The sequence below is a fragment of the Ixodes scapularis genome, unplaced genomic scaffold, assembly GCF_016920785.2.
Source record: "Ixodes scapularis isolate PalLabHiFi unplaced genomic scaffold, ASM1692078v2 PGA_scaffold6__148_contigs__length_123643588, whole genome shotgun sequence".
In the NCBI taxonomy this organism is placed as follows: Eukaryota; Metazoa; Arthropoda; class Arachnida; order Ixodida; family Ixodidae; genus Ixodes; species Ixodes scapularis.
In genome coordinates, this window is record NW_024609881.1 from 50,261,630 (window position 1) to 50,289,042 (window position 27,413).

General features: G+C 47.8%; 1 protein-coding gene across 1 annotated transcript; it reads right to left on the reverse strand.

The window, feature by feature from the left end:
- Nucleotides 1-12: 12 nt before the first annotated feature.
- LOC8041578 lies at nt 13-27,311 on the reverse strand. Its single transcript, XM_029970620.3, has 4 exons — nt 27,168-27,311; nt 11,772-12,010; nt 5,208-5,367; nt 13-324 (listed from the first exon to the last, which is right to left on the reverse strand). The coding sequence occupies exons 1-4, from the start codon at nt 27,309-27,311 to the stop codon at nt 55-57; spliced, it is 813 nt and encodes a 270-aa protein (XP_029826480.3). The 3' UTR covers nt 13-54.
- Nucleotides 27,312-27,413: the final 102 nt, after the last annotated feature.

Genomic DNA, 27,413 nt, shown 5'->3' on the forward strand with positions numbered 1-27,413 from the left:
GTTGCTGGCATATCTCGAGAATGTTTTTATTTGCGTTAGACTGCTCAATCGCCCCTAAAAGTACTTGAGGATGTAGGAAGTCTCGTAGACTCTCCTGAGGAGAGGGTAGACACGGCCACAGGATCCTCGCACGTCGTCCAAATCCACGTCGACGACGCCCACGCAGAGGAAATGCCAGTGCCGCAGTACCTTGGCGATCTTCTCGAAGACCGTGAACTGGTCTTCGTGCGTCACCCAGAGGTCGCCTTCTGAGGAGTAGGCGGCGTCGTCTTCGACCGTTTTGGTTCTGCCAGCACGCTCGTCGCATGTCTCCGAGAAGGAGATCTGTCAAACAGAAACACGACGAAAGATGCTTAAAAGTTCGAAAAAGAAAAAAAAAAAAAGAAAAGAGACAGTGTAAACTAAAAAAAAAAAAAAATGAAAAACGTTTACAATCCCCTGCAACGCCGAATTAGAGCGCAGCGTTTGAGGAGGAGGAGAAGGTACGGAGAGAAAGCCATGCTCTTCCTCCTGTCCTGCCAGCCTCCCATTTAGGAAAAAATTTCCCCGCTAAATTTAGTGGAAAAAAATTCCCGCTAAATTTAACGGAAACATTTTCCCGCTAAATATAGTGGGAAAAATTCCCCGCTACATTTAGCGGGGCAATTTTCCGCTAAATTTAACGGGAAAGTTTTCCCCTAAATGTAGGGAAATTTTCAGCTAAATTTAGAGGGAAATTGTTCTCACTAAATTTAGCGGGAAGATTTTTCCTCTAAATTTAGCGGGGGAAATTTTCCGCTAGATTTTGCGGGGAAATTTTCTTGCTAGATTGAGCGGTGAAATGTTTCCGCTAAATTTAGCGGGAACATTTTTGCGCTAAACCTAGCGGGGAAATTTTTCAGCTAAATTTAGTGGGGAAATTCTTCCGCTTGATTTAGCGGGGAAATTTTCCTGCTAAATTTAGCGGGGAAATTTTCCTGCTAAATTTAGCGGGGAAATTTTTACGATAATTTTAGCGGGGAAATTTACCCATAATGCACCGCGCGGTTACGCCGACCATAGAGTTGTTATAAAGTATGCTAGAGGTTCAACTGGCGCTAGTGTCTATGGGACTTCCGTGACGCAAATTGAAGCAGACAGCAACCAGTCTACTTCTGCGGTGTTCCTGTGCATTCCTATGGGAAAACGCGCGTGCATTTTGTCTCTTCGCCGGAAAATAACACGGAGCACTTTGGTTATTTGGGTCGTATCAAATAGTATGTACCTTACTTAACATTGTAAAAGTGCAATTGCTTTAGTTAGCGCATTTTTCTTCATCAGTGATCGATGTCCAACTTCGCTACATTTCAATCCCAAACGTGTGTTCCGCAGCAGGTGTTTAAAAACAAGCGACGATTCAAAGCAAAATTACAATCGAAATGAATATAGAGTGTGTTCATGGCTCTCCAGCATTCCGGTGACGCTTACATATTGATAATGTGCCAGTCCTGTCACTATATGAAAATGACCCCGTCGTGCATGAGGGGATAAAAGCATTCAAAACGAAAATAATAAAGTACTTGGCTGTGAAAGGTGTCTCTCCGTATTGTTTCATCTACAGGGAAGCTTTTATCGGGCACTTGTTCTCAAAGATTTCGAGCGTGCGGGTGATATTTTTAACTTAGAACATGCATCTTCGCACAGAGCAGAACGAATAAAGCGGTACTTACTTATTTAAAATCGGAATATATTACGTGGCCTTCAATTTATTTTGATAGTACATGCACGGGTAGTGGCTGATCTAGTGTTACTGCGTAGTTCTTGCCGCCTCCCTTAATTTCCAGATGTCTTTCGTTCGTTTGGCACGTATATTTCCCATGCTCAAAAGCGCCGACATGGTGTTCGCGCTAACAGTGTCCGACAGTGCACACAAATACACGTACGAAGCCGTTTTAGCACTCTTATGATCGAGCGCAGGGAGAAAATGCACTCACTCTTTCCCATAGAAATGCATTACCGGAAGTCAATTTCGGACTGGTTGCTGTCTGCTTCAATTTGCGTCAGCACACTAGCGCCAATTGAACATCTAGCGTACATTATAACAACACTGTGACGCCGACGACGACGGCGACGGCGACGCCGACGCCGACGCCGCTCAAGCCGGAAACGGGCGACTAAGAGCTGCGCTCTAAAAAAAAAAAAACATGAGCCATTCCATTCTGCGAAGGTAAATGACCATCGAAGCTGCCTACCACACGACAAAGACGCGCACACGCGCGACGGTACCCCCATTCTGGGAGAGCGGAAGGAAAGGAAGCTAGGCACTCAAGCGCTTGGAACGACGGCAAAGAGAGGGCGCTGCGAGCGTAGACATGGCCGACGCGGGTCGCACATCCACAAATCTTTGATAAATCTTTATTGTCTACCTGTGAGTCTACTGATCTGGAAAATGGTGCCTATTGCTAGCTAATCTATTAAAAACGCATATCCAAGTGATGAGACGTATAAGCGCAAAGAATGAAGCGGATTTGCATCGAATTCGGGACCTGGGCTTTTGTTGACGCACATGAAAACTCCACGGAACCCTTGCCATAAACAGGTTCGCTGTAAAAAAGGCAAAACAAGGGGCGTTCAAAATACAAACCTGTGCCATTGAGTTTAGCGTTAGTCAGACACAAGCTCTTTATCATAAATCATAACTGATAAGTATATTAATAGATGGTGCAAGCTGAGGCAATAATGGCGAAAAGCGCGCGCTTCGTCACTTTTTGGCGTTTCCTATTGACAGCCTTGTGATTGTTTTGAGATTTTCACTCACGTGAGCAAATTTATGATTTATATTTGTGTGCAATCTGGCACTTTTCTCCCCAGCTTTTATGTTGATGTCAGTGCAGTACCGCTGAGATAGACTTGTACGTTTACTGTTAACAGGATATTAACCAAATTGTTGACCTTTCGTTCTCATTTTTTTTAGAAACAGTTTGGTATATATTTTGGCCTGCATTTTTATGTCGCAAATAAGAAATAAACAAATAAATAATTCTAGTCTCACTTGTTATGGTAACAGCTTGGGCGAGTTGGGTGCTTATATTAACATGCACTACAGCGCTCACTGCACACGCTCACCGTTTACTGTTTATTGTCACTATAGGCTCACTGTTTATTGACAGCCAAAACATTAATAGACCATTATGAAAATACATGGCGCCACCACCGTCTGCTTGTTGCATTGTTACGATTTGTTGTACGGCACGTTGGTTTGTTTTTCTTATTTTAGAACGCAAAGTAAGTAGAAGGAAAAAAAAAAACAGACACTGAGTCTTACGCCGCAGAAATAACCTGGTCACATTCTTGGTATTAACGTTATACTTTGGTCCAATCAATGAAATTCTAATTGCCGCTTATAAATTGGTACCTTGCTGTCTTCTTTCCCACCTATAGTACACAAAGCTCTAACCCTCCTCACCTACGTTGGTAAACTTACCCTGTTAAATGTAATGAAGAAATGAATTAAATTAACGTCACACAGTAATGCAGTTTTAAAGCGGTCTCCTGTGCGACACTGATTTCAGGGCACCGGTATTAGCAAAGCTGAAAGCGTATTTGCAGGATTGCGCTTCGCTACAAGTTACTATGGCAACCAAGTACTGCGTTGCTTGATCGCCGTTAAAGATTACCGTCGTATCTGTACGTAAGCTCCTGCAATGTGGTGATGCGTGGTCAAATGCTACTGCGTAAACTGGCCTTTATAACACCATAGCTCACGAGGGTCGGGTTTTCCTCTGCTCTGTGAGGAAGTAGAAGATAGATTGCAATGAGCCTGCGCATTCACGGAACAGACCTGTTTAAACGGAGACACTACAAAAAAAAATCTGCAAACAAGTAAATGTTTATACAAATGCCATAAGGCATCCGCCAACATCTAGAGAGTATTCTCAGAAAGCTTCATTTGTTTAGACTGCGTAGTTATTTTTGAATAATTATTTTCAGTTCACTAATGGACTTTAAAAAAAGCTCGTGAGTCTGCCTTCCCGCACAACACTCGAGAGCCAATTACCGCAACTTATGGAGGCAGCTGAGCGAATTACAGTGCCGAAACATATGTTTGGACCAAAAAACGCAGTCTGAGTTGTGACGTTAAGCATTGCAAAACTTGCATTGCTTGATGGCACAACTCAGACTGCGTTTTTGGTCCAAACATATGTTTCGGCACTGTAATTCGCTCAGCTGCCTCCATAAGTTGCGGTGATCGGCTCTCCAAGTGTTGAGCGGGAAGGCAGACTCACGGGCTTTTTTTAGAGTGTGCTAAATAAAAGGTAGAGGTTCGAGCACTTTAAACGCTTTTATATCCATTCCATTTTTTGGCATAGTCACTAAATAAATATATATCGTTTCAGTACGAAACTATCGGGAGGCGTAATTTTTGTGTCTTATATACCGACATTTTATGGGGCAGATTATTATGAACTTAGTTTTCTGCATTTTAACGTTCCTTTGTTACAAAAAAAATAATAATTTGCGAGGCTTGGCAAATGTGGGAAAATCTTGTTTTCTCATTAATTTTTGTTTAGCTGAAAAAATATTGTTTTCTGAGTAATTTTATTTTAGTTGAAAATAATCCTATTTTGTGAAAATCTTTTCTATAGGAATCGACAAAAGGTATTCCAGTATGTATTCCACAGGAAAAAAAAAGTGGTTGGCAACACCATTTCTTAACGATAGGTTCATTGAGCAGATTCCATGCAAAGCAATGCTTAACTTCGTTCCGGGGGTTGAGTACCTCATAAAATTGATTCACCGGGCTGAAACTTTGCACGCCCTCCTTTTATGCAGCTACAAACACCGCCTGCAGGTTTCACGCAGATTTAGTGAACGGATCAAAAGTTAATATTCCCAGGTAGCGTCCTCCCTTAAAGTCCTAACAGTCCAAGCAGGAGGTGCTCAACGAATTATGGGAATGTCCTGTAGAACCTTCATAGCTCCAGTAGTCTCTACCAAGTGACACTGAAGTGAGCGAGCGAGAGAGGTTCATATGAAGGGTGAGTAACCCTGTTGCTTGCTTGCCCCCGCCTAGTCGCTGGCGTAGCCCCCGCTGTCTGCTACAGCCGACTGTGTGCAGACAGTTCTCAAGAGCTCGTTCTGGCACCGGTGAAGGGCGCTGGACGCATTGCAAAACGGTTGCTCGCAGAGTTCGTAAGACTTTGCTTGGGCAACGGTTGTGGGGGCTCCCATGATCAGCGAAAGCTTACACGCTTGAGAGGCTCCGACTTGATTGGGTCCCCAACTCCGTGCAGTAATGGCGACTGTAGCGTGAAGCCAATCCCCGATAGCGAGATAGTGAAGCAGGTCCTCTTGTTCAGACCAAACTCCAGCTCCTCCAGCAAGGACATGACGGTTTTGACGTTTGATCTGCAACGGGGATATTGGGCTCGTCTGTCGCCACGGTCTGAATTGTGGGTATAATAAAAAAGACAATAACTGGCTAATTGCAAACCTTTGATTGTGCAATGCACATTCAGTGGATGGAACCGACCTAAAAATGTTACAGATCAGTTTGGCATGCTCCGACGTTTTAATGTACCACGAAGATGAGGATGAATGGTGCATTTGCAATTTTATAAATTTCGAAGTGCAAACTTGCCTAAATCAGATTTTAAAACCGAAAGACAAAGATTTCTTCTATAACTGCGTATGCAGTTAAGCATTTTTGGACCAAAAGAAAAATTATTTCCATGGGACATTTTGGGGCGTTTTCGTGGACAAAGAAGGGCACGAGTGCATACCCATAATTATTTCCTCCCCACTCTCTTTCTTTGTGTTAAAACAAGCTTCCCATACTCCCACAGCATATTTTCCCCTTTAAATAGACACCAGAAAGGGTTAGCTCTTTTTTCGTTTACACGAAGGTTATGGTTCTTAGTTCTAACTTTTGACTGAAACAAGTTTTCTCTTATACATTTTCAGTAAACAAATGCACTACCGATCCGCATTTTTCTTACAAATTATCTGGCGTCGGAACATGCAAACTTTATACCTTCAGAGCTAAAAAAGGTGTGCCCTGTGGTACTCAGCACGGTGAAACGTTATGTCCAGTGACAGAGAGCAATTTGTCTTTCTAGCTTTAAACATAATATCAGCCTTGTCAGTTGCCCTGCTCCCTTTGTAGATCGCAGCGATTCGCTCTCCCAAAGTAATTTTCGCGCAATGTTCGTATGGTGGGAGTAGTAGTTCTTACAAAATTGGGTCATTGAAGGAAGAAGCGATGCTTTTGGTGTTTGAAGCATATGCGTCTCGATAAGAAAGCATATGCCCCGATGAGACAGCATATTCTCTATATAAAGGGAAACATTAGTAATTCTCCTCGAGGAACCGAACTTTTGTTGAGGATAGACACCCCAGATTTCTTGACGTGTAACGTCAAGGGCATCCTGTTCTCGCTAAATTTAGCAGGCAAGGTTTAGTCTTACATTTCGCGAGGGAAGTTTTGCTATTTACATTTCGCTACTACTTGACGTCGCTACCAGGGCCCGTTTGCTCGAAGCGCTAACCGCGGCTAAAGTTAGCCGCAGTACCTAGGAGAGGGATTTTTTTTAATCACGTGACTGGCTCGGTAGGGATGCGGGGAAACATGGCGGTGCCACAGGGAGTGAGCGCCGCTCGCTTTGGAAATATTATGTCGTTGTAGCTGCAATATCGGGCGCGTTAGTCAGCAACGAATGGTGCAAGATGCTTTTGCTTTGCTTTACCTCACTTAAACCGCAAAGCATGGGCAATGACATCGCCGCATTTTCTAGATAATCTTTGGATTCTGGGCATTCCTAAGCCTAAATGAACGCGATAATTGTCGCCATGGCAACGCCTTTGCAAAGCAGACTGTTGATAGCACACAAAAGCAGACAGCGTCCCAACAGACCTCTTTTTCTAAATTATCCAACCACCGAGGTGCATGCTACGACTGTATAGTTGCACGCGTCGCACGTTCTGGCGTCTGCAGCATTAACCGTTCTAAAGCAAAAAGTATAAAACACATTTTGCCTTGCACGCGCGTTCGTTAGAGCCTTATCATGATTATTTACTTCGAATCTGTTATATGAGGAAGACCAGCGCGCGATGACCGTAGAATTATACTTCCAGCGTTCTACTCGCGATGCTTGGATAATGGACCTTTTGTAGAAATACGCGGTGCGCATGCGCGGAGTATTTGATGCGCCTGGGTTCGAGAGTATCTAGTTCTAAACAATCCGCCATCTTGCGTTTCTAGCCTTTGCGCGCCTTGGAGACCATTGAGACTCAAGTTTCGATGTTGCGAACAAGGTGAACACGAGTCATCGTACTGACGACGCCCGTTCTAGATTACGACGTGCACCGCAATCATGCCGGTGAACTGTGTAGTTTTCGGCTGTCGGAACTATTATCGCCCGGGTTGTGGAACTAGCTTTTTTGGCTTCCCGTGTGCTAAGCTTCATCCCGATAAGCGGGTAGCCTGGAATCGTGCCGTCAGGAGAGTTGACAAGTCCGACCCCTCGAAGAACTGGAAGCCGAGTCAGCTGTCCAGACTATGTAGCGCCCATTTTATTACAGGTAAGGTCACTTCCAATTTTTGCAAGCGATAGAGCTTTGCGAAGTGCGGCGGTGATCACAGCCGGCGTTAGACAAGGCACACCCGGACTATGTCCCTACACTGATTAGCTACTCGCGTCCACGGCCGTCAGCCCTCGGTCGGTTTCAACACTGGTCCTCCAGATCATCAACCCAAGGTGAGAAACTTTTGTTGGAAATCAGGTCAGCTGAACACGAAAAAACAAGGACACGATGAAAGAACTGGACAAAGAGAACGCTATCAACTGAATTTTACTTTGTCTTCTTCCCGGCCTAGGCCCTTTTTTTCGTTCTTTTTCTTCGTCTAACGGCAGAATAAACTGTTATAAAAACCTTTTAGCCTAGTATTTAACGGGGTGTGGCAGACCGCAATATTCTTTTTTTTTCTTTGGTGGCCAAGGCCTCCAGCACTTCACGCGCAAAGGAGTTCTTGTTCCTATGAAGGACGGTTATGCTGGTGAGCTCGGCATCGCATCCACAGGTCCGGCAATGAGCTGACAAATGTCCTGTTGATGTGCTTCTCACCGAGGCTGCGTGCTCAATTGCTTTATCGTTTATACATCGGCCAGTTTGGTCGATGTATAAATGCGAGCAGCGAAAGAAAACTAAGAGCAGCAAAAAGAAAACGAACCGGTAGCACACAAGAAGCCTAACGTGGACGTTGTTTTCTCTACAAATACTCTCCAATCCAGTGCGCCTCAGGTTCGCCCATCACCCCATAGGTGGCAGCATATATTCGCCAAAAGGTCCATTTAGAAGAAAGTCTCCTGGGACGCTGTCTGCTTTTGTGTGCTATTAATACCCGGCCGATTGGGTCAAGGCAATCCGCTTTCCAAAGACGTTGCCATGCCGACAATTATCGCGTTCATTTAGGCTTAGGAATGCCCAGAATCGAAACACTATCTAAAAAATGCGGCGATGTCGTTGACTATGCTTTGCGGTTTAAGCGAGCTAAGGCAAAGCGAAAGCCTCCTGCACCATTCGTTGCTGACTGACGCGCCCGATATTGCAGCTACAACAACATATTATTTCCAAAGCGAGCGGCGCTCACTCACTGGGGCGCCGCCATGTTTCCCCGCATCCCTACTGAGCCCAGTCACGTGATTTCAAAATCCCTCTCCTAGGTACTGCGGCTAACTTTAGCCGCGGTTAGTGCTTCGAGCAAACGGGCCCAGGTTGCGTGACACCGGCAAACTTATTCCCCGTTTAAGTGAGTTTCGTGGGAGCCCAAATATCTTGTAAAGAGGCTCAAGGAATGGGACTACTGTCCGTCTTCGGAGTCTGGAAGACACATATAGGTGAACTGAAGTTCTTTGATAAAAGACGTCCTTCGTGCTCCCTACAGGTAACACAATGCATTAAAGGCGCGGCTGTGGGAAAGGTGCGACTTTTAGGAAGGAACTTGCGGTATACAGCAGAAGGAAGAAATGAAAGACGCCTTTTTCTTTGTTCAAAATGGGCTTAGTCATTTGTATTGGCTATTACTACTAGGGTAGGGTCACTAAACTTCAGTGTAGGAGGCGGGACAATGGGAAAGAGAGAGGGCAGACGCAGAAGCTGGTATTCAGTTCAACATAAAAACGCACACCTTTCTGGTCTCCTTCCTTAAGAACGCAGACTTCTTTTTTAAGCAACTTTTATGCATTGGGGAAGAGATGCTTCCATTCCATCTCCAACTTATAATTCAGGGGTGTCATAAATGGCAAATAATTTTAAATTAATATAAATATAAATCGCTATCTTTTTACCGTAGTTCACATGTTCTATCCTCCTTTTACCACCTTTCTAGCATCCCAGTAACTGCTTGTTCATCGTATAAATATCCAGGAATTCATCTGACATCTCACCTGTCATGGACCACTCACATAAAATCTGTCATCGCCGATGCTAACCGCACTCTCAGATTTCTTCGCCGTAACCTCAGACAAGCTACATCGCCAGTAAAAAAAAAAAAAAAAAAACTAGCTCATACTACCTTGGTCAGAACTAAACTAGAATTCGCTTCTTGCATATATGGTCACACTGGCAGGCATACCTAATTATACCCCGTGTCACTAGTTACGTGCAGTACGGGCGAAGGAAACGCCAAGAGAGGGGAGAAAGGGCAAGCACTAGAAAGGCTGGGGTAGAAGAGAGAAACCTCCTCTCCTCTCTAACGTTCCTAGTGCTCTCCCTTTCTCCCTCACCCTTCAGTGTCATCCTCTCCCGTTCCGCCTTCCTAGTGGTCGCCCTTCCTGTCTTCGACTGGCGTTGCCTTCGCCTGCACTGCACACAACTAGTGACGCGTAGTATAACAACCTGGAATTCGTTCAAAGCAGAGCCCTCTGTTTTATTTATTCGGTTCTTCTGTTTTATTTATTCCCCTTACGCAAGCACATCAGTATTTCGCCAATCATCCAACCTTGACACTCTTTCTCACCGCCGCAGGGTGTCTCGTCTTTCTCTTCTTCATCGGATCTTTTATTACAACAGTCATCTCAGACAGAGTTTGCTATCGCCTTCTTACCGCATTTTCCCTCGTCTCGACCATTCTTGTAAAATCTGTCCAATTTCATCGTCAACCGTCACTCACCAAATGTCCATTTTACCATTGGCCATTGACGACTGGAACTCACGGCCTGACTTAATTGTTTCCTTATCTGCCACTAAGAATTTTTTTAAAGCCATTACCTTATTTTTTTCCTAACCTAAAACTAGATTGCGGCGTGTTTTTGTTGATAAATAGTCGTGTTATTTTTTTTAGGTGTTCATTTCCTTGTATAATGCCCCCTGGACCTTCAAGGAATAATAAATTATGATGATGAACCGAAGCACGTGGAATTCGGTAATATAGAAGTTTCCCGTACACACGACCATGCGAACATACTATACACTTCATGGTGTACAAAAATATTATGACCACCCGTACATTGCGGGAATGAGTGGGCCTAGCTGACGTGTCATCCGCGTTTTCTGTAATCTTCTGCGGATGATGGTTAACGGCTGCCAGGGAGACAGTGTATCATTTTGACGACTCTGTGTGCGTGTAATAGAACACACTGCTGATTTAAGCCACTTTTACAAAGAGTAGATCGTGATGTCAAGATCACTGCAGACCAGATAAACCCATTCATGGCTTTTCTTTCCCGCAGCAACCGGAATTTCCCATCAGGAACACGCTTTATGCCACTAGGCCAAAATTGTGCTAGACTGCAGGACTGAAGAGAATGATGAAGAATTTCACTTAATGCCCTGGCCAGCTAATTAGTCATCAGTCCTATTCAGCACATCTGATATGTAATGTGCCGCAAGCTCAGAGCTCAATGACCACTTTCTCGTAATCTACAGTAATTGCGCGACCTGCTCGTACAAATCTGGTACTATCTTACTCAAGGCACTGACCAAGGACTTGAAGAATTTATGCCAAGATGGGTTGCAACGGTTTTGCGTGCCAAAGATGAATAAACAGGGTGTTGGGTGGGTTAAAGAGTATAGCAAGGGTAACCAACTCGCCCATCAGATTATTATAGTTCAATTCCTTTCTTCTACAATGGACTCTTTTCAGTGTTTATCCCCCGTGGACGCCGTTTTTTCGAAAAATAATTTAATCGTCATATCTGTGTGTAGAACAATATCCCGTTCTTTCGCCATCAAACATCGTGTGGTGCTTGACAACATCCCGGAATTTCAGCGCTTGTCCTGTCTACGTCTTTCACTTGTCCTTGTCCTTTGTGCTGCGGTGTGTATTATGTTGGGTAGGTGGTCATAATGTTTTGGGTGTTCAGTGCATAGTGTCGTATAAAACCGCAAAAAGAGCTCAAAATTGTACCTTATGGTAGGTAGGATCTTCATGGAAAGTTTTGTTCTTTCAAAATTACAGAACTTGTGCGAATACAGGTTTGAATAGAATGGCCCAGCGTTAATCCAGATTTAACGCTGTTAAGAATACCGGTTCTTGTGGCTTTCTCTTTCACTGCGAAGGCCACGTATGAGGAAGTGTTTTTAGATTCCAACCAGAAATCGCACGCCCCTAAGAATTACGTCACTAACGAGTAATACTTTTTTCAAGTGTCCTTCACCCACTAAATGCCTTCGCAATTATGCACGTTCGCAGAAAAACGGTGCAGGAGGCTTCGTTGATGTCAAATGACGGTACGGCAGAAATAAACCTCTAAATTGGGACTTCCCTATATCCCCTATATTAAAAAAAAGTATCAAGGGACTTCAGGATGTACCTTCGGTGGACAAGACCAGCGTCGTTGAGGGGCGCTGCCAGCTGCGTTCTTCCGGCTGGTTCGTCCAGCAATCCGTGAGTCCTGACGAACACGAAGTCCAGCAGAGAACGGAGATCGTCCTTGAGGAGGAGGGTGGCCCCGTACGGAAGCATGGCGCACAAGGTCAGGTTACCCCAGCGGCTGTCCTGACGCACGCTTGTGAAGAAGGCCACTGCACCTTTGGCAGCGTCAAGATTCCCCTACGCAGCGGGTATTCGGCATCCGTTACAACTGGGCTTCCCTGTTTTCGGTAGATACCGTTGGACTTCGAGAAATGACCCCCGAAAACGTTTTATCAAAAGTAGAAAAAATGAACAAAGCCGAATTCGAGCAGTTCTGAATATAAAAGGCCCTAGGAAGAACGCACCAGAATGACCAAACTTGGACACAATAATGTTTTTCGTCAAAACGTCCGTGTTGTGTAAAATGTCTATTATTTGGCTTTTTATGACTTTTTTTTTGGTTATCCGCATAATAGAGTACCTGACATGAACGAAAGATGCTATGTATCAACCGAACAACCAACAGTGAAACCTAATTCCGGCACTCTTGGTGCAGGGGGCAACAGGCGTCGTCACCTACATCACAAGCCTCACGTCCGCTGCTGCGGCTCTAGCATTCAGTAGACTGTAGTTAAAATGTGCAGTTTGTATACTTTGAAGCCTATTCACCCAGCTGCGTTTGAGTCAGAAAGTTGAACCGGTCATTATTCCGGTTCAGTTCGGTTTCGGATCCAGTACGTTTTTTTTTATTTGCTTCCGGTTGAGTAGTCAATTCAAACTCCCGGTTCGGTCACCGGTTTCACTAAGCGCTAACCGGTTGAAACTGAAGTTCATTCATGTCTTAAAAGTAGCGCAAGGTGCGTCATGGCGGCACAGCGCAGCACTGAACTGGATTTCATACGCCATGCTCTTCCTAGAAGTGGCGCGCGGTACGTGTCTCGAGCATTTCCATAAAAATTGATGGCGTCACGTTTCTCGGGAGTGAGGGGCTCTAGTTCAAACTGGTTCTTAAAAAAAAGTTTACAGCTCCCAATCGTTGAGAAAACGTGTTTAAAGCGGCGTCATTTGCATTAAACAAATTGATCAGTCCTATGCTAATCCAAAGTATAGTAACAAAGATATCTGCAACACGTCACAGCAAAGTCGTTGAGCATCGGCGTCGCGTTCTCTAGGCGTGGGGTGCGTGAACAAAAGCGCTCTAAACGAAATAGGCATCTGACCATTTCGTTCTCAACGCTTTGTTTCTTTTTTGTTCCCCAGAGTATGAACACTTGTCTCACTGCGCGAGCTCAAGGCATTGACAGTGCTACGGCCCAATTTTGTTATTTCTTCGTATTTTTCTAGAGAGCGCGTGCAGTGCAGCCTCCTATATACTGACAAGGCCTGGCAGATCGCCACGAGAAGCGGTCGCCGAAATGGAAAAGGTGGAGCGGCAGACTACTGATGAGAGGAGAGCCACGTCACTGGCGCCCCGCTGTGGCGAGACCCCGAAACACACTTCTTCCGAGCGAACAAATGTGCTTCGGGTCCTCGCCACTGCAAAAGCTGTGCGCTGACGTCCAGGCTCCCCGAGAAATGGCTCTTTGATGCTCAGTGCTACCAGATCCTCGCGCTCCAAATATGCGACCGGGCACTCTATGGCTCCGTCGTTGAACTGCCAGGCTTTGTGAGCATAGAGGAGGCTATGGTACTACATTTTCCAAACGACTTTTTTTTTGTTTCTTTTTACAGCGATAGCTGTTATGTGCTCTCCCCACCAAAAAATGAAAGCCGTTTACAGCTCCCTGTAACACCGAATTGGAGCGCAGCTCTTGAGGAGAAGGAGGGAAGGGTACTGAGGGTTACCTGTTCTCGGGGCGGGGGGGGGGGGGGGGGAGGGGTGTCGCGTGACCTCGGGGGGGGGGGGGGGGGGGGTCATGTGACCTTGGGGGGTCACGTGGCCCCCAGAAAACTTTTTCCGCTAGATTTAGCGGGGAATTTTTCCGCTAGATTTAAACGGGGAAATTTTTCTGCTAGATTTAGCGGGAATATTTTCCGCTAGATTTAGCGGGGAATTTTTTCCGCTAGATTTAGTGGGGAATTTTTTCCGCTAGATTTAGCGGGGAATTTTTCCCGCTAGATTTTTCCGCTAGATTTAGCGGAGAAATTTTTCCGCTAAATCTAGCGGGGAAATTTTTCCGCTAGATTTAGCGGGAAAATGTTTGCGCTAGATTTAGCGGGGAATTTTTTCTGCTAGATTTAGCGGGAAAATTTTTCCGCTAGATTTAGCGGGGAAATTTACCCATAATGCACCGCCCGGTTACGCCGACGGCGACGGCGATGGCGACGGCGGCGGCGACGCCGACGCCGCTCAAGCCGGAAACGGGCCCCTAAGAGCTGCGCTCTAATAAAAAATTGGGATGTGTGTATGTTTATATACATCCTAGAACTTGGTCTGCCAGTAGATGAGAAATTTAGACAGTGCAGTACAACCGCTAGCCGGGGGTGTTTCACGTGCATCACGAAGTAGTGATACACGACTGCATGCCTTTACGATGCTTATCCAGATCGAAACGGGCAGGGGTGGGGATTGAACCCAGGATCCCGGGTTCTGCAGTGCGAGCTCTCACTCCACGTGCTCCGAGTTGGTGTGCGCTAGCCCACTCGGACACCGATCCCCCCGCTCTCCCGACCACTGGAAATGACATTTGTTGGTGATGTTGTAGTTGTACTAGTACTTAGTTGTTTATGTAGTAGTTGTAGTTGTTGTTGTATTTGGCGATGTAGGGCGTCCGTCGTCGATAATGCCTAGTATGCGAAATTACATGGCCGCCGCCCTCAAGAATACCTGAGTCGACTGCGTGGGAAGAGGAGTCGTTAGCTCTAAGCTACGCCAAAGTTTATTCTTGTTTTCTGTGGTATTTACTGCATGAGAAGATGACAGGACAAACGGACAAGCATAGAGTTGAAAATGGTTATCCCCTATTAAATAAAAAATGTAATTCACTAGGTATTCTTCAGATCAAGGTTTTGCTATCGGTTTACACCCGGAAGACTGAAAAAGGAAGAATTTCATATATAATAACGTTACTAGAAGTCAGAAAGGTCGAGGCACCTGTCAATGAGAGAATACTAATCTGGGCGTTCGTGAAGGGGAAGCTGAAACACTCCTTAAAAAAATAAGGTAGAGGTTGATTTTAGCGTAGTTTTACCACGTGAGCCTGAATATCACGTTTGGTTTTCCCGAAGATGAACCTAACCACGAGAAAACGCGAAAGATCTCCGACCAGTCGCTGCGCTATGAGATAGTGGCACTATTCAATATTGTGTAATTGCTCGGGACACGTGCCGCGCGCCACTTCTGGGAAGAACATGGCGTCTGAAATCTAGATCATTGCCGCGCTGTGCTGCCATGATCCTCTCAAGGGCTGCACGTTGCACGTGCCTCTTTGCACCGACGCACCTTGCGCTACGTTTGAAGCATGAAAGGGCTTTACGGAGTATGGGTGTCAGTCGCGCTCATCGCTGCTTCGCCTCCTGGCGCCTCCAGAATTTGCCACCAAGAACAAAGACGTCGACAGCCGTCGACGTTTTTGCTATTACTTTGATGTTTGCTTTCTTTCTCCTTGGGGAATATTGCTTAGTAGCAGGGAAGTAGAAATACTCCCTTCCCCCCCCCCCCCTCCCCCCCACACACACACACATGAAACACACAGATAATTGCTCTTTCGACTCTTGGCATAGTCAGATAATCTCCGTTTTACCTTACGATGTTCCACAATCGGACGCTGCGCTCTACCCCCAGCAATCTAGGGCTATAGCTTATCACGTGACTTCACACTCCGCGTTGCCCCGCCCTACCGGAAGGGCACGTCACACCCTCCAAGCTACGGATGGGCTCCGGTGTCTCGCAGCGCCCTTTCCGGTCCATCGTAAGGTGAAACAAGGATTTAGAAGTGTGCGCCAATGCGCCGACTCGCCGACGCCGAGTCGTACGTCACATAGGCGTGAAATATTTTAGTTTGTTTCATTATTATTGAGCCGTCTCTATGTCGTCGCCTTTTGTTAAGTCAGAACGGCGGCGTTGATGCCACCGCCGGGAATAAATATTTGACTTGGCGCTAACGTAAGAACGAACGGCTCGAATTTTATTGCACTGAATCGTTTATCGATAAACCGGTAGCCTCCACGTAAGGTTGCGGTTCCGGCTGTGTTCCGGTTTGGTGAAAAACAACGGTCTTGCTCAGGTTTTCCGCTCGGGTTTGGGTTTGGTTCGACACCCTGGTTTGAGTGTGTTTCTCCGCGCTTCAGGAAGGAACGGAAGCGAGACACTGGCACATCTGCAATTCGTGCGAAAAGAGCAGCTTAGCACACGACATACGAAGCAGATATGTCCCGGTTTCTAGGAACCGCAACACTGTCAAACGCGCACAAACGCTGTCCAACACAACTGTGTGTATGGACCTTTAGGGTACCGTTCTGCGCCACTGAACGTTGCTGCACAGAGTGTTGCAACGGGCGGCGGAGAGGTCGGGCCAAACAAAACATGCTCGAAGCCGCTTGTTTTTGATCGCTTTGGAGTGGCCACCCTTACAATCGCTGGAGTGGGGTCGGCGTGCTCGGCGATAAGCCCGGCTACACCCTCGACCTTCGACCACGCCATTTCCTTATTTGTGCATCCGGTACTCCTCAGTAGCCTTGATGCAACTATACGCCGTTCGGCGCTTAGCTGACAGGGTGGCCAACGTTATGCGCCCGTTGATCCAATAGTGCGTGGATCCTTCGCTGCCTGATGGCGCAGTCGTCCGTGCCCACGCGCCGAGAGTGGGGCCAGGTGATGAAAGGGAGGTGGTTGATTGGTACGGCAAGCGCGTAGTCCCCATCGCCCCGTTAGCTTGGACGTGAACGGAGCATACCAAAGCGAGAGTCCAAGCGACATAATGGTAAACGTTGTATGCATGCCTATAAGAAAAAAAAATATATATATATATATAGCTACATTTTTAGTCGTCTAATTTGAGCACTGTTTGCCAACAGGGTCTGCTCCTATCAAGGTACTCGGCGAATATGTGGAATGATTGGATGAGCGCGTGCACTGAGAGGAAGCGAACATTCAGGCAATGTTGCGGGGCCGTATTTGCCACTCCAATTCTTTAGACGTGGCGCCACTCGTTTTCCGAAAAGGCGGTTATAGTGAGGGTCGAAGGTGCGCGCCAGTCTACCACTCGCTGAGCCCGCCTAGTGTGCTGGCTTCCCTGAGCGGCAGAAGTTATTTCTGCTTGTACGTGGAAGCGAAGATGTTACGAGAGTAGGTCTCCTCCTTATACTGAAAACAAGAACGATGTTTAGCGCAATATACACCCCTGGAGGCACGTTTTAATTCTGGAACGAAACCGAAGCTAACCTCTATTTTGCAGTGAATCTATCGGGATAGAACTATGGGTGTCAATTTCGGAGTCTTTTATAACTCAAAGTCCGTCTCACAGCGTAATTATTGAGCTAAAGTGTTGTTGGCGGAAACTATTTTTTGACATACGTGTCCTATCCAGGCATTTCAAAATATTTTGCAGAGTTCGGTCTCCCTTTAAAGACAGGGTCATTTATACATCTTAAAAATAATATAGAATATTAAATTTGCTGAAAAAATCAGTTTTATTATTGGTGTGTTCTTGCTGCCTTCTTTCGCTCAGATCATTGTCGTGTGAAATGATGAAGTGGGGCGTTTTAGTGGTTTTTGGATATTAGAGTGATTAATAGGTTTAATATTATTTCCAGCATAAGAATAGCAAAATCAATTCAAATTTTACAAAATATCGCCATGGTGATGAGTTTATTATATGTACACAGAACGTTTAAATTAAGAAACGCGGTTCTTATTACAAAAACCCAAAAACGAAATGCGAGCCAGAGAGCAGAAGTCTGTGTCTTTTAAAGAAACGCGTGTCGTATAGAATTCTATATTTCATCCAGTGTTTGACTGTTTACCTATCTTCATAGCGATGTCAAAGTTTTTCATATGCAAAAAAGAAAACAAAATAAGACATGTCTTGAAGGACTAGTATGGTCATAAGGGCGTAGTTTTGTGATCGTGACGATTATTAGGGGGCCTACATTGCCGCAAGTTGTATTGATAATCATAACAACAACTATAACATAAGTTACTCCTCTAATACGTAGTTTTTTACGCTGTAATACACTTTGTTGCTAACGAACTAATATCAAGCGCTCGAAGAACTATGTGGCAATCAAAACTGTGCAAATTATCATCAGTGGTGCCAATTGCTGTAGTTTTAATTCTAGTTGGAAAATATAATAATCTATAATCAATGAAAACATTCTAGCTAATCTGAGGAATCCACGCAAAATTACACGAATTGTGTGTAATGCAGATGGTGCTATCAAAGTCGCGACTTTTGACAATCGGCAAAACTTTCAAAGTCGCCACCAAACCTTCCGGACCTTCTTCCCCCCCCCCCTCGCCCCCCCCCCCCTCGCCCCCCCCCCCCCCCTTTCCCTCAAAAAAAAAGAGAAAAATAAAAAGCGTTTTGTTATTTCCAGAACACTTTTTTTTTAATTTTTATGCACCGTCGTTTTGCCATTTTCAGCCTTCCTAGTTCGAAGGAATGTCTACCTGCTTGCACATCTGCTCACTGGAACACGTTTCGTTTGGATTGGAAACCGTTGATACAGTGGTGAGTTGTTAGTATTGCGTATACGAGCGAACGGAAGCATGCTGTGCTCGTGTGTTTCACACTGCGCGTGCGCGGAGCCCAAAATTGCGCTCTTGGATCGGCGCACGGCGATGAGGCGCATTCACAACGTGGGGCACGAAAATCTAACGCAAACGCACACCGCTTGCGTTTGCTTGGATACGCAAAATTAAAACTTTCTAGTAAGGCACAATACAATCCCATACCGGCTGCAGCTCTACGTTGGGACAATGAAGAGTGTTGTTTGTTTTCGGAAATGACATTTTGCGAGCCTTGATCGCGAGCACTTTCGCCGTGCCAGCTGAGCAGGAGAGCCCTCACTAGAACTGTTGTGTACCCGGACATCCGCCACGCGCTCCGCGCGTGAGACTGACGAGCCGAGAAGCGCATGCCTTGCGCCGAGGCTCGTGACCACATTCTGACCGGCGTCGGCGATCGAAAAGCGCCGCTCTTCCAGAATAAAACCTTCGGGTTACCACCCTCCTTGTGCTTTGCTTCAGCGGCGACGAGGATGGGATTCTTCTGCGACGGAACATTACGCTAAGGTGAGAAGAAAGCAAGGATGGGGTCACGCCCGCCCGAGTTCGACGAAACGAATAGCAGCTGGAACACGTACCGAATTCGCCTGGAGGCCTACTGTGAAGGCCACGGTGTTACGGATGCGGCGAAGCGTCGAGCCCTTCTGGTATCGTCTCTCAGCGACAACGTCGTCCGAATTGTGCAAAAGCGCTGCCAGACGACGTGCGTCAATAGCCTGACCCTACGAGGGCGTCGTGAGCTACCTTGAAGAGCACTACGATCCCCAAGCGAACGAGATTGCTGCCAACTACGCGTTCTTTTCGCGCAAACAAGAAGAAGGAGAGAAGGTTCAAGACTTCGTAGCTGACCTGCGGCGTCTCGCCAAAAATTGCAATTTTGGCGGGAGCCTGGACCGTATGCTGCGGGACAGAATCGTTTGTGGCATGCGGGATGACGAGGCACGACGTTTCTTACTCACACGTAAGAAATTGAACCTCGAAGAGGCAGAAGAATTTGCAATGTCATCGGAGACAGCCGCCGAGAACGCCCGAGCAATGCGGAAGACTGATTCCGGGGACGGAGCTGGCGGTGTGCATTTTGTTCGAAGTCGACGGGGCAATCGGCGTCCTAGCGGACACGGTACCAGCGCCAGCACAGTCAGTCCAAGCACTTTGTGTTGGAGATGCGACGCACATCATGCCGCGGACGAGTGCCGACACTGCAACTCTGTGTGTCACAAGTGTGGCAAGAAGGGGCACTTGGCCAGGGTATGTTCGTCGGGTCGCGCTACTCGGCAAGGAGCGTACACGCTGAAAGATTCAGATAACGACGGAGACGGCGAGGAAGAGATGCTCCACGCCCTGGTCGCTCACAGTTCGTCTAACCGAGACATCGTGAGACCGACCGAACAAGACTTACTGTGGGAAGACCGGAAGCTGTGAATGCTTGTGGATTCGGGATCACCAGTGAGCGTGATACCAAAGAGCGTTTTCAAGAGACATCGCAAGTGGTGGCCCGCGTTAGAAAAGACTCCCCTTCGCTTGTCGTGCTTCCTAGGGCCTCTGCCGGTGCTCGGTAGAATTTCCATAAGGGCCCAGCACGGGCAAGCACTGGTGAGGAGCGTTCTGGTCGTTGTACATTGCGAAGGACCCTTACTGTGTGGCCGAAACACGATTCAAGCGTTCCAAGACGTTGGTGCGTCACTGCTAAAAGTGGAAATGCTCTTTCATGTGAACGTGCTGCGCGGAGACGCCCCGGTACAAAGAATGCTGGAGGAATTTACTGACGTCTTCGAAAAGAAGTTGGGCTGCTGTGAAGGCCCACCTGTGAGCCTACATAAGAAGGAAGGTGCTCTCCCCCGCTTCTGCAAGGCGCGTCCGGTGCCATACGCACTTCGTCAAAAAGTGACGGCAGAAATCAACCGTCTAGTGGCAGATGGGGTGCTCTCCCCGGTCTGTATTTAAGAGTGGGCTATAACCAGTTGTGCCGGTGGTGAAGAAGAACGGTGATATAAGGCTGTGCGGCGATTTCAAGCTAACGGTCAACCCTGCTACACACCTGGAGCAGTATCCACTGCCGAAAATTGACGACATTTTTGCATCACTGTACGGTGGAGAGGTATTCAACACTCTCGATTTACGCAATGCGTACAATCAGCTTCCCCTCGACGAGGAGGCTCGTAAGATGGCTGTGTTAAACACGCACCAAGGCTTGTACCGCTACAACCGTTTGGCTTTCGGCATCGCGTCTGCCCCAGCCCTATTTCAACGCCGTATCGAGTCACTTCTGCACGACCTTCCACGTGTTAAAGTATATCTGGATGACATCATCGTCGCAGAAAAAGAGAACGATACATCAACACTCCGACAGGTGTTTCAGCGGCTACGGGACAGCGGCCTTAAGTTGAACCAAGCCAAATGCAAGTTCCGAGAGAAGCAAGTGTCGTTTTTGGGACACAAGATTGACGCCATGGGTCTGCGCCCTCAGCGAGACAACCTCCAGGCAGTGACAGCAGCGCCGAGAGCGACATCGGTAAGCCAGCTGAAATCCTTCCTGGGGTTAGTCACGTATTATGCCAAATTTTTACCCAACCTGGCAACGACCTTGGCTCCGCTATATCGGCTGTTGGCAAAAGGTGCGTCATGGCAGTGGGGACAAGACCAAGAGAAGGCCTTCCAAGAGGCGAAGCGCTCTATGGCTGACGAAATTTTCTGGTCCATTGCGATCCCAGGAAGCAGTTGCGGCTGGAATGTGATGCATCACGGGACGGACTCGGCGGGGTGCTGTCACATCGCATAAACGGAAGGGATTTCCCCATAGCGTTCCGTTCAAGGACAATCAGCAGAACGTAAAAATTCTCAACTCGAAAAGGAGGCGCTGGCCTTGGTCTTTGGAGTTTTAAAGTTTCGGGATTATCTCTTCGGAAACCGCTTCACACTGGTGACCGATCATAAGCCACTAACGGCACTGTTTCATCCGGAGCGGCCGATTCCCCGAATGGCGGCGGCCAGAATTCAACGGTGAGCATTGCTTCTGTCAGCGTACCAGTACGACATCGAGTACCGGAAGGGGCAGCAGAATGGTAATGCCGACGCCCTTAGTCGCTTGGCTTTGCCGGAACAAGGGGATGGCAGCAGAAGCGAGCTTATGGAGTACGTGTTGTACAGTCAGCACTTAGACGACCGAAATCTGTCTGCACAAGAGTTGGCGGCCCTGACCACCGAGAACAAGATCCTCCGGCAAGTAAAGAGGTGGGTTCAAGGCGGGTGGCCACCACATTTGCGAACGGAGTAGCAGACTTTCCAGCCTTGCTTTGTCCGAAGGCATGAACTCACGGTGTGCCACGATCTGATCTACTGGGGTCATCGAGTGATTCTCCCGGCAACTGCGAGAGCGTGCCTGCTGAAGGAGCTACACGATACCCCTCCCGGGATCTTGGCAATGAAGAGTCTCGCCGAAGCAGTTTTTTGCACCCGGGCTTAGACCAAGAAATTGAGAGACTTGCAAAAAACTGCCCGCAGTGCGTGCCGTGCTGGCCGATGCCCGCGGCTCAGGCTCCATCAAAGTGGCCAGAAACTAACAAACGCTGGTGCCGCCTGCACATGGATTTCGCCGGTCTTGTGGACGGTCACGTGTTCTTTGTCCTGGTCGATTCGGACGCCAAATGGATTGAGGCTGTCCCAATGAAGACGGCAACAGCGAACGCAACCATTGATGTCCTTAGAGGAATCTTCGCTCGCTTCGGCCTCCCTGAAACACTGGTATCGGACAATGGCCCGCAGTTTTCAAGCGCGGCGATGGCACGATTTTTGAAAGAAAACCACGTGTGTCATCTGACAACCGCACCATATCACCCGCATTCGAATAGGTTAGCCGAGCGGGCTGTTCGCACTCTTAAAGAAGGCCTAAAGAAAAATAAAGGCGACACTCTACAAAACCGGATTACCAAGTTTTCATTTCGTTACCGGTACACTCCTGTCAAGGACGGCAAATCGCCGTCTGAGTTGTTGCTGGGCTACCAACCGAGGACAAGACTAACCAGCTTCTTCCCAAGCTGTCAAGAACCAGAGCACGCCGTGACTTTCCCATCGTCTCCAATCATCAAATCACCGCTACTTGCTCCGGGAACGCGCGTCTGGTCATGCCAGCATCAACGGTGTCCAAGGTGGCTACCGGGAACGGTAACATCCACGCAAGGGAGGCGGATGGTCACGCTCAACATGCCAGATGGACAACAGCGGCGGCACGTGGACCAGCTGCGACAGCGAGACGCGGAGAAGACGCTGCGAACGCAGCTAGATGCCAGCCACGCGCAACAGACCGACGGCCCAACGGCGGATGACAAGCTGGCGAGGCAGACAACAGCGGAGGACAGTGCCGGCAGCTCCAGTGACAGATCAGAAGCGAACCCAGCGACGAAACCTGTCTTACCTACGCAGCCTGTAGCGGAAGACAGCGCCGGCGATTCCCCTGAGAGGTCCGAAACGGAGCTGGCAGACCTTGTGCTGCCCAGACGGTCAAGGCGAAAGCGACAGCCGCCGGATCGTTTGCATTTTTAGGGGGAAAGAGATGTTATGTACTCGGACATCCGGCACGCGCTCCGCGCGTGAGACTGACGAGCCTAGAAGCGCATGCCTTGCGCCGAGGCTCGTGACCACATTCTGACCGGCGTCGGCGATCGAAAGGCGCCGCTCTTCCAGAATAAAACCTTCGGGTTACCACCCTTCTTGTGCTTTGCTTCAAGAACGCTTCCGGTTTCCACCACGGGAGTGCGAGCAACGAGCTCAAGATGTGAATTGAGGTGTATTTCCGGCTCAATCTTTACAGTTGAAAAAAAAATTCTAACGCGTAAAACAAGATATGGGACGGCGAATCAAAACGCAAAAAGAAACGCGCCAATCAAACGGCAAAAAAAAAAGAGAGAGATAAAAAAATAAAACGCACATAGAACGTGCGATTGCAAGGCAGCCAAGCGAGCACCGCCATTGATTAAGGCCGGAGGGAAACAAAATCTCATGTGTGCGTTTGGCGGGTAAACAAACGCACTAGGTGCACAAGGCGTAGACAGACGTCCATGTAAGAGCGGAGAGAGAAAACAAATGCCTTCCCCTTTCTCACCCCGCGCGTTGTCTGTGCCCCCGAGTTGGGTGTACCTAACACGCGGCTGGTGTTGAAAGTTGGATTAAAATCGCGCCATTTCAGAAATTTCAAGCTCAAATGCGCGGATTGTGATATGTAAGATATCGTGCAATGCTATGCTCAATAAAAATACTAACCTGGTCCAATTGTGTTGTTATCTGCGCGCAAAAAAACAAAAACAAAAAGATATGGCACAACTGTATCAGAGTGGCCGGTCTCTCCGGCGAAAAGTAAATCCGGTTGCTGTAGAGTTTTTTATTATACAAAGCTCGAACTGGGTGTAGGCCTTCAGCGACAATGAGTGGAAGTCTAGAACAATAAATAAAATTGTGCTCTCCTGACGCAGTAGACGCACCGGTTGAGGGAACTACCGCCGGCTTATTCTACTGCTATTGAAGTGACGGAAGAAAGATACGCTGGCTGATCATTTACTGGAAGAAAAGAACAGAGACCTATAGGCTGATTTTGGAGTAGCCATAAATATTCTGAGAAAGGGAACCATTTTACAACGGCAGCCACGAACAAGAGTCCGATGTTCGGTACAGCCCGCCGGTGCAGCCCAAAGATGGAAACGGCAACCTCCCGGTTCGTCGTTTGCTATACTCCGTTTCACCTTATGTTGTACCGCAGCGAAAGCTAGAAGCTCAAGCTCATGGCGTTGGCAGGTGCCTTTAACGCACGAGAGCTTGTGCCGTCGAGATGCGCCCTAGAGCAAGGAGCTCGCGCTCGTAGCCTTCCCTGCGGTACATCATAAGGTGAAATAGAGTATAGCGCAATTGGGCGCGTGCCCTCTCGCTCGTTTTACCCAGCCGAACCTACTGAACTCCCCGGATGTCTAGAGACGGTGCGGCGGTCGAAAAAAATGGCGTCGCCTTGAGAGCACTAAATGGAATGGTCTATACTATAAGGACATGATGAAAAAAAAAAAACGCGCAAAGGACAGGGCAAGGATAAGAGATAAAGAACACACAAAAGTGGCTTCACATAACGCCTTTTCACTTCCGGTATGCCGCGTTCCGCCATGTTGATGGACAACGACTACTACTTTCCTCATGCATGTTGACATTCAGTTATTGGCGTCGTTCATGGTGCTTTTTTTGCCCTTGTCCCACTAAAGCGACATACAGAAACAAAAGACAACGACAAGTTTCAAACCACAGTCTTTCGCGATTTGAGAGGCTTTGTAGAATAAAGGAGGCTATGCTCAAACAGGAGCATCATGCACGGGAGGGTGGCTTTGGCAGGCTTGCGATCGCTCGTGCTTACTTCACGAGCACCGAACGAATAAACGCCTGCCAAAGGTACCATCGCGAGGATGCTGCATGGGTTTGAGGCTTGTCGCTGTCTTTTGTCTCTGTCTGCCGCTCTAATGGGACATGGGCATTACTCGCACCAGCGTGACGAATGATTCCGTCGACGACAAAATTGACTATATATTGCCGGGGACGTGGCTGAACCGAATAAACCCATCATCCCACACTTATCCCGCTTCTTTTTTTTTCCGAGTCACCCCGGAAGCAGGCCTTTGTTTTGCAAACGTGACCAGGCGGTGCTCCAGTCACAGCTTTGACATCGCATCGACCTTCCAGTTTATAAAAATATAATGAACAAAGCCCACCTCAACACTACTCCTTGAAACGTCGATGAAACATTGAACCACCAATTCTCCAGGCGAACTCCAAAAGGACCAAGAAGCGAGGAATCTGTTCAATGTTTCCGAATATTCTTGTACACTAAGTTGTCTCCTTTAAAGGCCTGTCCAAACAGGATACTACAAAACTCACGACTCCGGCAAATCGTGCCGCGCTCCGCTTACGGCCATCGGGAGGAAATTTCTCTCCGTCAAAGCTCCCGGGGGGAAACTTCCCCTCTTCAAATCTCCCCCTCGCTTCCTCCACGGCGGCCTTGCTCTGCTCATCACGTGGGTCCGGAGAGCCACTCACACGCTTTGTTGGCTGTCGGTCAATCGCTCAAGGCCTCCGCTCAGAATACGGAACCGCATCGGACGCCATCACGACGAAAGTGAATCTCGACAAAGAAAGCAGATCCGAGGCGGGCGAAACGCACCCTTCGACGCAAGAATGTCCCAAATCCACCCGAAGCCGGACCTCCTTGGCCTTCGAGCCGAGGCGACGGCGGTACGCGAGGGCGTTGGCGAGGTGAGACAGACGCAGGTGGCGTGTGACGTCAATCTAACGAGGAGAGCAGTCGTGATCGTAAACATTTTCACGACTCCTGCAAACATTTTCACGACTCCGACAAATCATAAAAATAGAAGCGTCCGCTTCAATTTTCACGATTTGTCGTAATCGTGCGTTTTGTAGTGTCCTGTTTGGACACCCCTTAAGACGTTAGATCGGGGAGCCAAAGGCCCTCACTAAATCTCCAACTACGTTGTCCGTGTAGCATTCATGCTTTCTAGCACCGGAAACAAAAGCAAGCTCGACAGGCTTGCAAAGACGGTGCAATCGGCAGTCGCTTGGGACGCAAGCAGCGGTGCATGCTTGTAAAGAGCAAAGTGGTCTATATACTTATTGATTAATTTCCAAGCACCAAGGATAATGCTGGAAATGTAGGTCTCCGCTACGATCGTGCTGGCGCCTGCAGCACTAACTGTTATAACAAAGGCCAAAACAAATGACATCTTGCACAGCGTTCGCCACCGCCTTATTTTTGTTAATTACTTTTAATTCTTTACGTGGAGAGGGCGAGCGCGTGCGGCGCGTGTACATGCATTCCCAACAGTTTCCTTGACGCTGGGGTAATTAACACTAGGTCTATTGGATTCATCTTATCTGCCGACGGGGCGACTTCTCCATCGCCGGTCTGTTTGTAGTACGAATAAAATCCTGCAAGTAAGCATCGACTGCACGACGATATTATTTTTTATCACGCCCCCCCCCCCCCCCCCCCCCCCCGGCCCGTGCTCGTATGGTGCAGTCAATAAACCCTTTTCAGACTTCCGTCACAAAGCATTGGCTGCTGCCATCGATTGGACTTAGGCTAGGGCTTAGGCTAGGTGGCGCAAGCTACGGCCCGTTACAAGGGGTATAGCCATCAACATCCATCCATGGACTGCGTAAGCACGCTAAAGACCCCAGGTTAGCAGTCGTACTGGACTGGCAAAATTGCTCATCTACAGTGTAAACCAGTGTCGCCTCATCCTGGCAGACCGACCTTACGCTGTATAATTCACTAAACGTCCAATTTGACTTTTTAACTTTGACACGAATCGCATTATAATGATTGGGTACGAGTCCTCGCCGAACGCTTACGTCGCACTTGTGACTCATTTATGCTAAAAAGTATGTGGTAAAGCAATGCCAGACAGGCGTAGGCGCGGACTTTTTTTTAGGTATTTTTCGCGACAACAAGCAACTCGATTGGTCTGGAAAACACTCTTCCGCGCACAAAAGAGATGCGACGGAAGTTCATCACCGCGGCATTCGGCGAGATTTTGAGCCGAAAGTCTGTCGCAAGAAACAGCCCCGTGGGGCACCCGGTCGTACCTGGAAGGAGTCCGGATCGAACTCGAAGTTGATGCCATCGACGTGCCGATCCTCCATCCAATCAAAGAGGGCGCCAGAGAGAGATGCCTTCGAGAATTCACGCGCCGATGCCTGGTCCACGAACACGTTCACCATGACCTGCATTTGGTGACGGCGAAATGTCAGCAGCGCCGTCAGCTCGCGTTGCAATGGGTTAATCTGCTAGGGTTGATCGAAAGCCATTGGATCGAAGCACGTTGTAGACAA

Excerpts from the sequence above, each read along its gene's own strand:
- LOC8041578 (XM_029970620.3), bottom strand. The coding sequence starts at position 27,311 with ATGCAGGTCATGGTGAACGTGTTCGTGGACCAGGCATCGGCGCGTGAA. Across the intron at positions 12,011-27,167 it reads TCGATCCGGACTCCTTCCAG|GGGAATCTTGACGCTGCCAA; the intron begins GTACGACCGGGT and ends CCCGCTGCGTAG. Across the intron at positions 5,368-11,771 it reads GCTGGTCTTGTCCACCGAAG|ATCAAACGTCAAAACCGTCA; the intron begins GTACATCCTGAA and ends TCCCCGTTGCAG.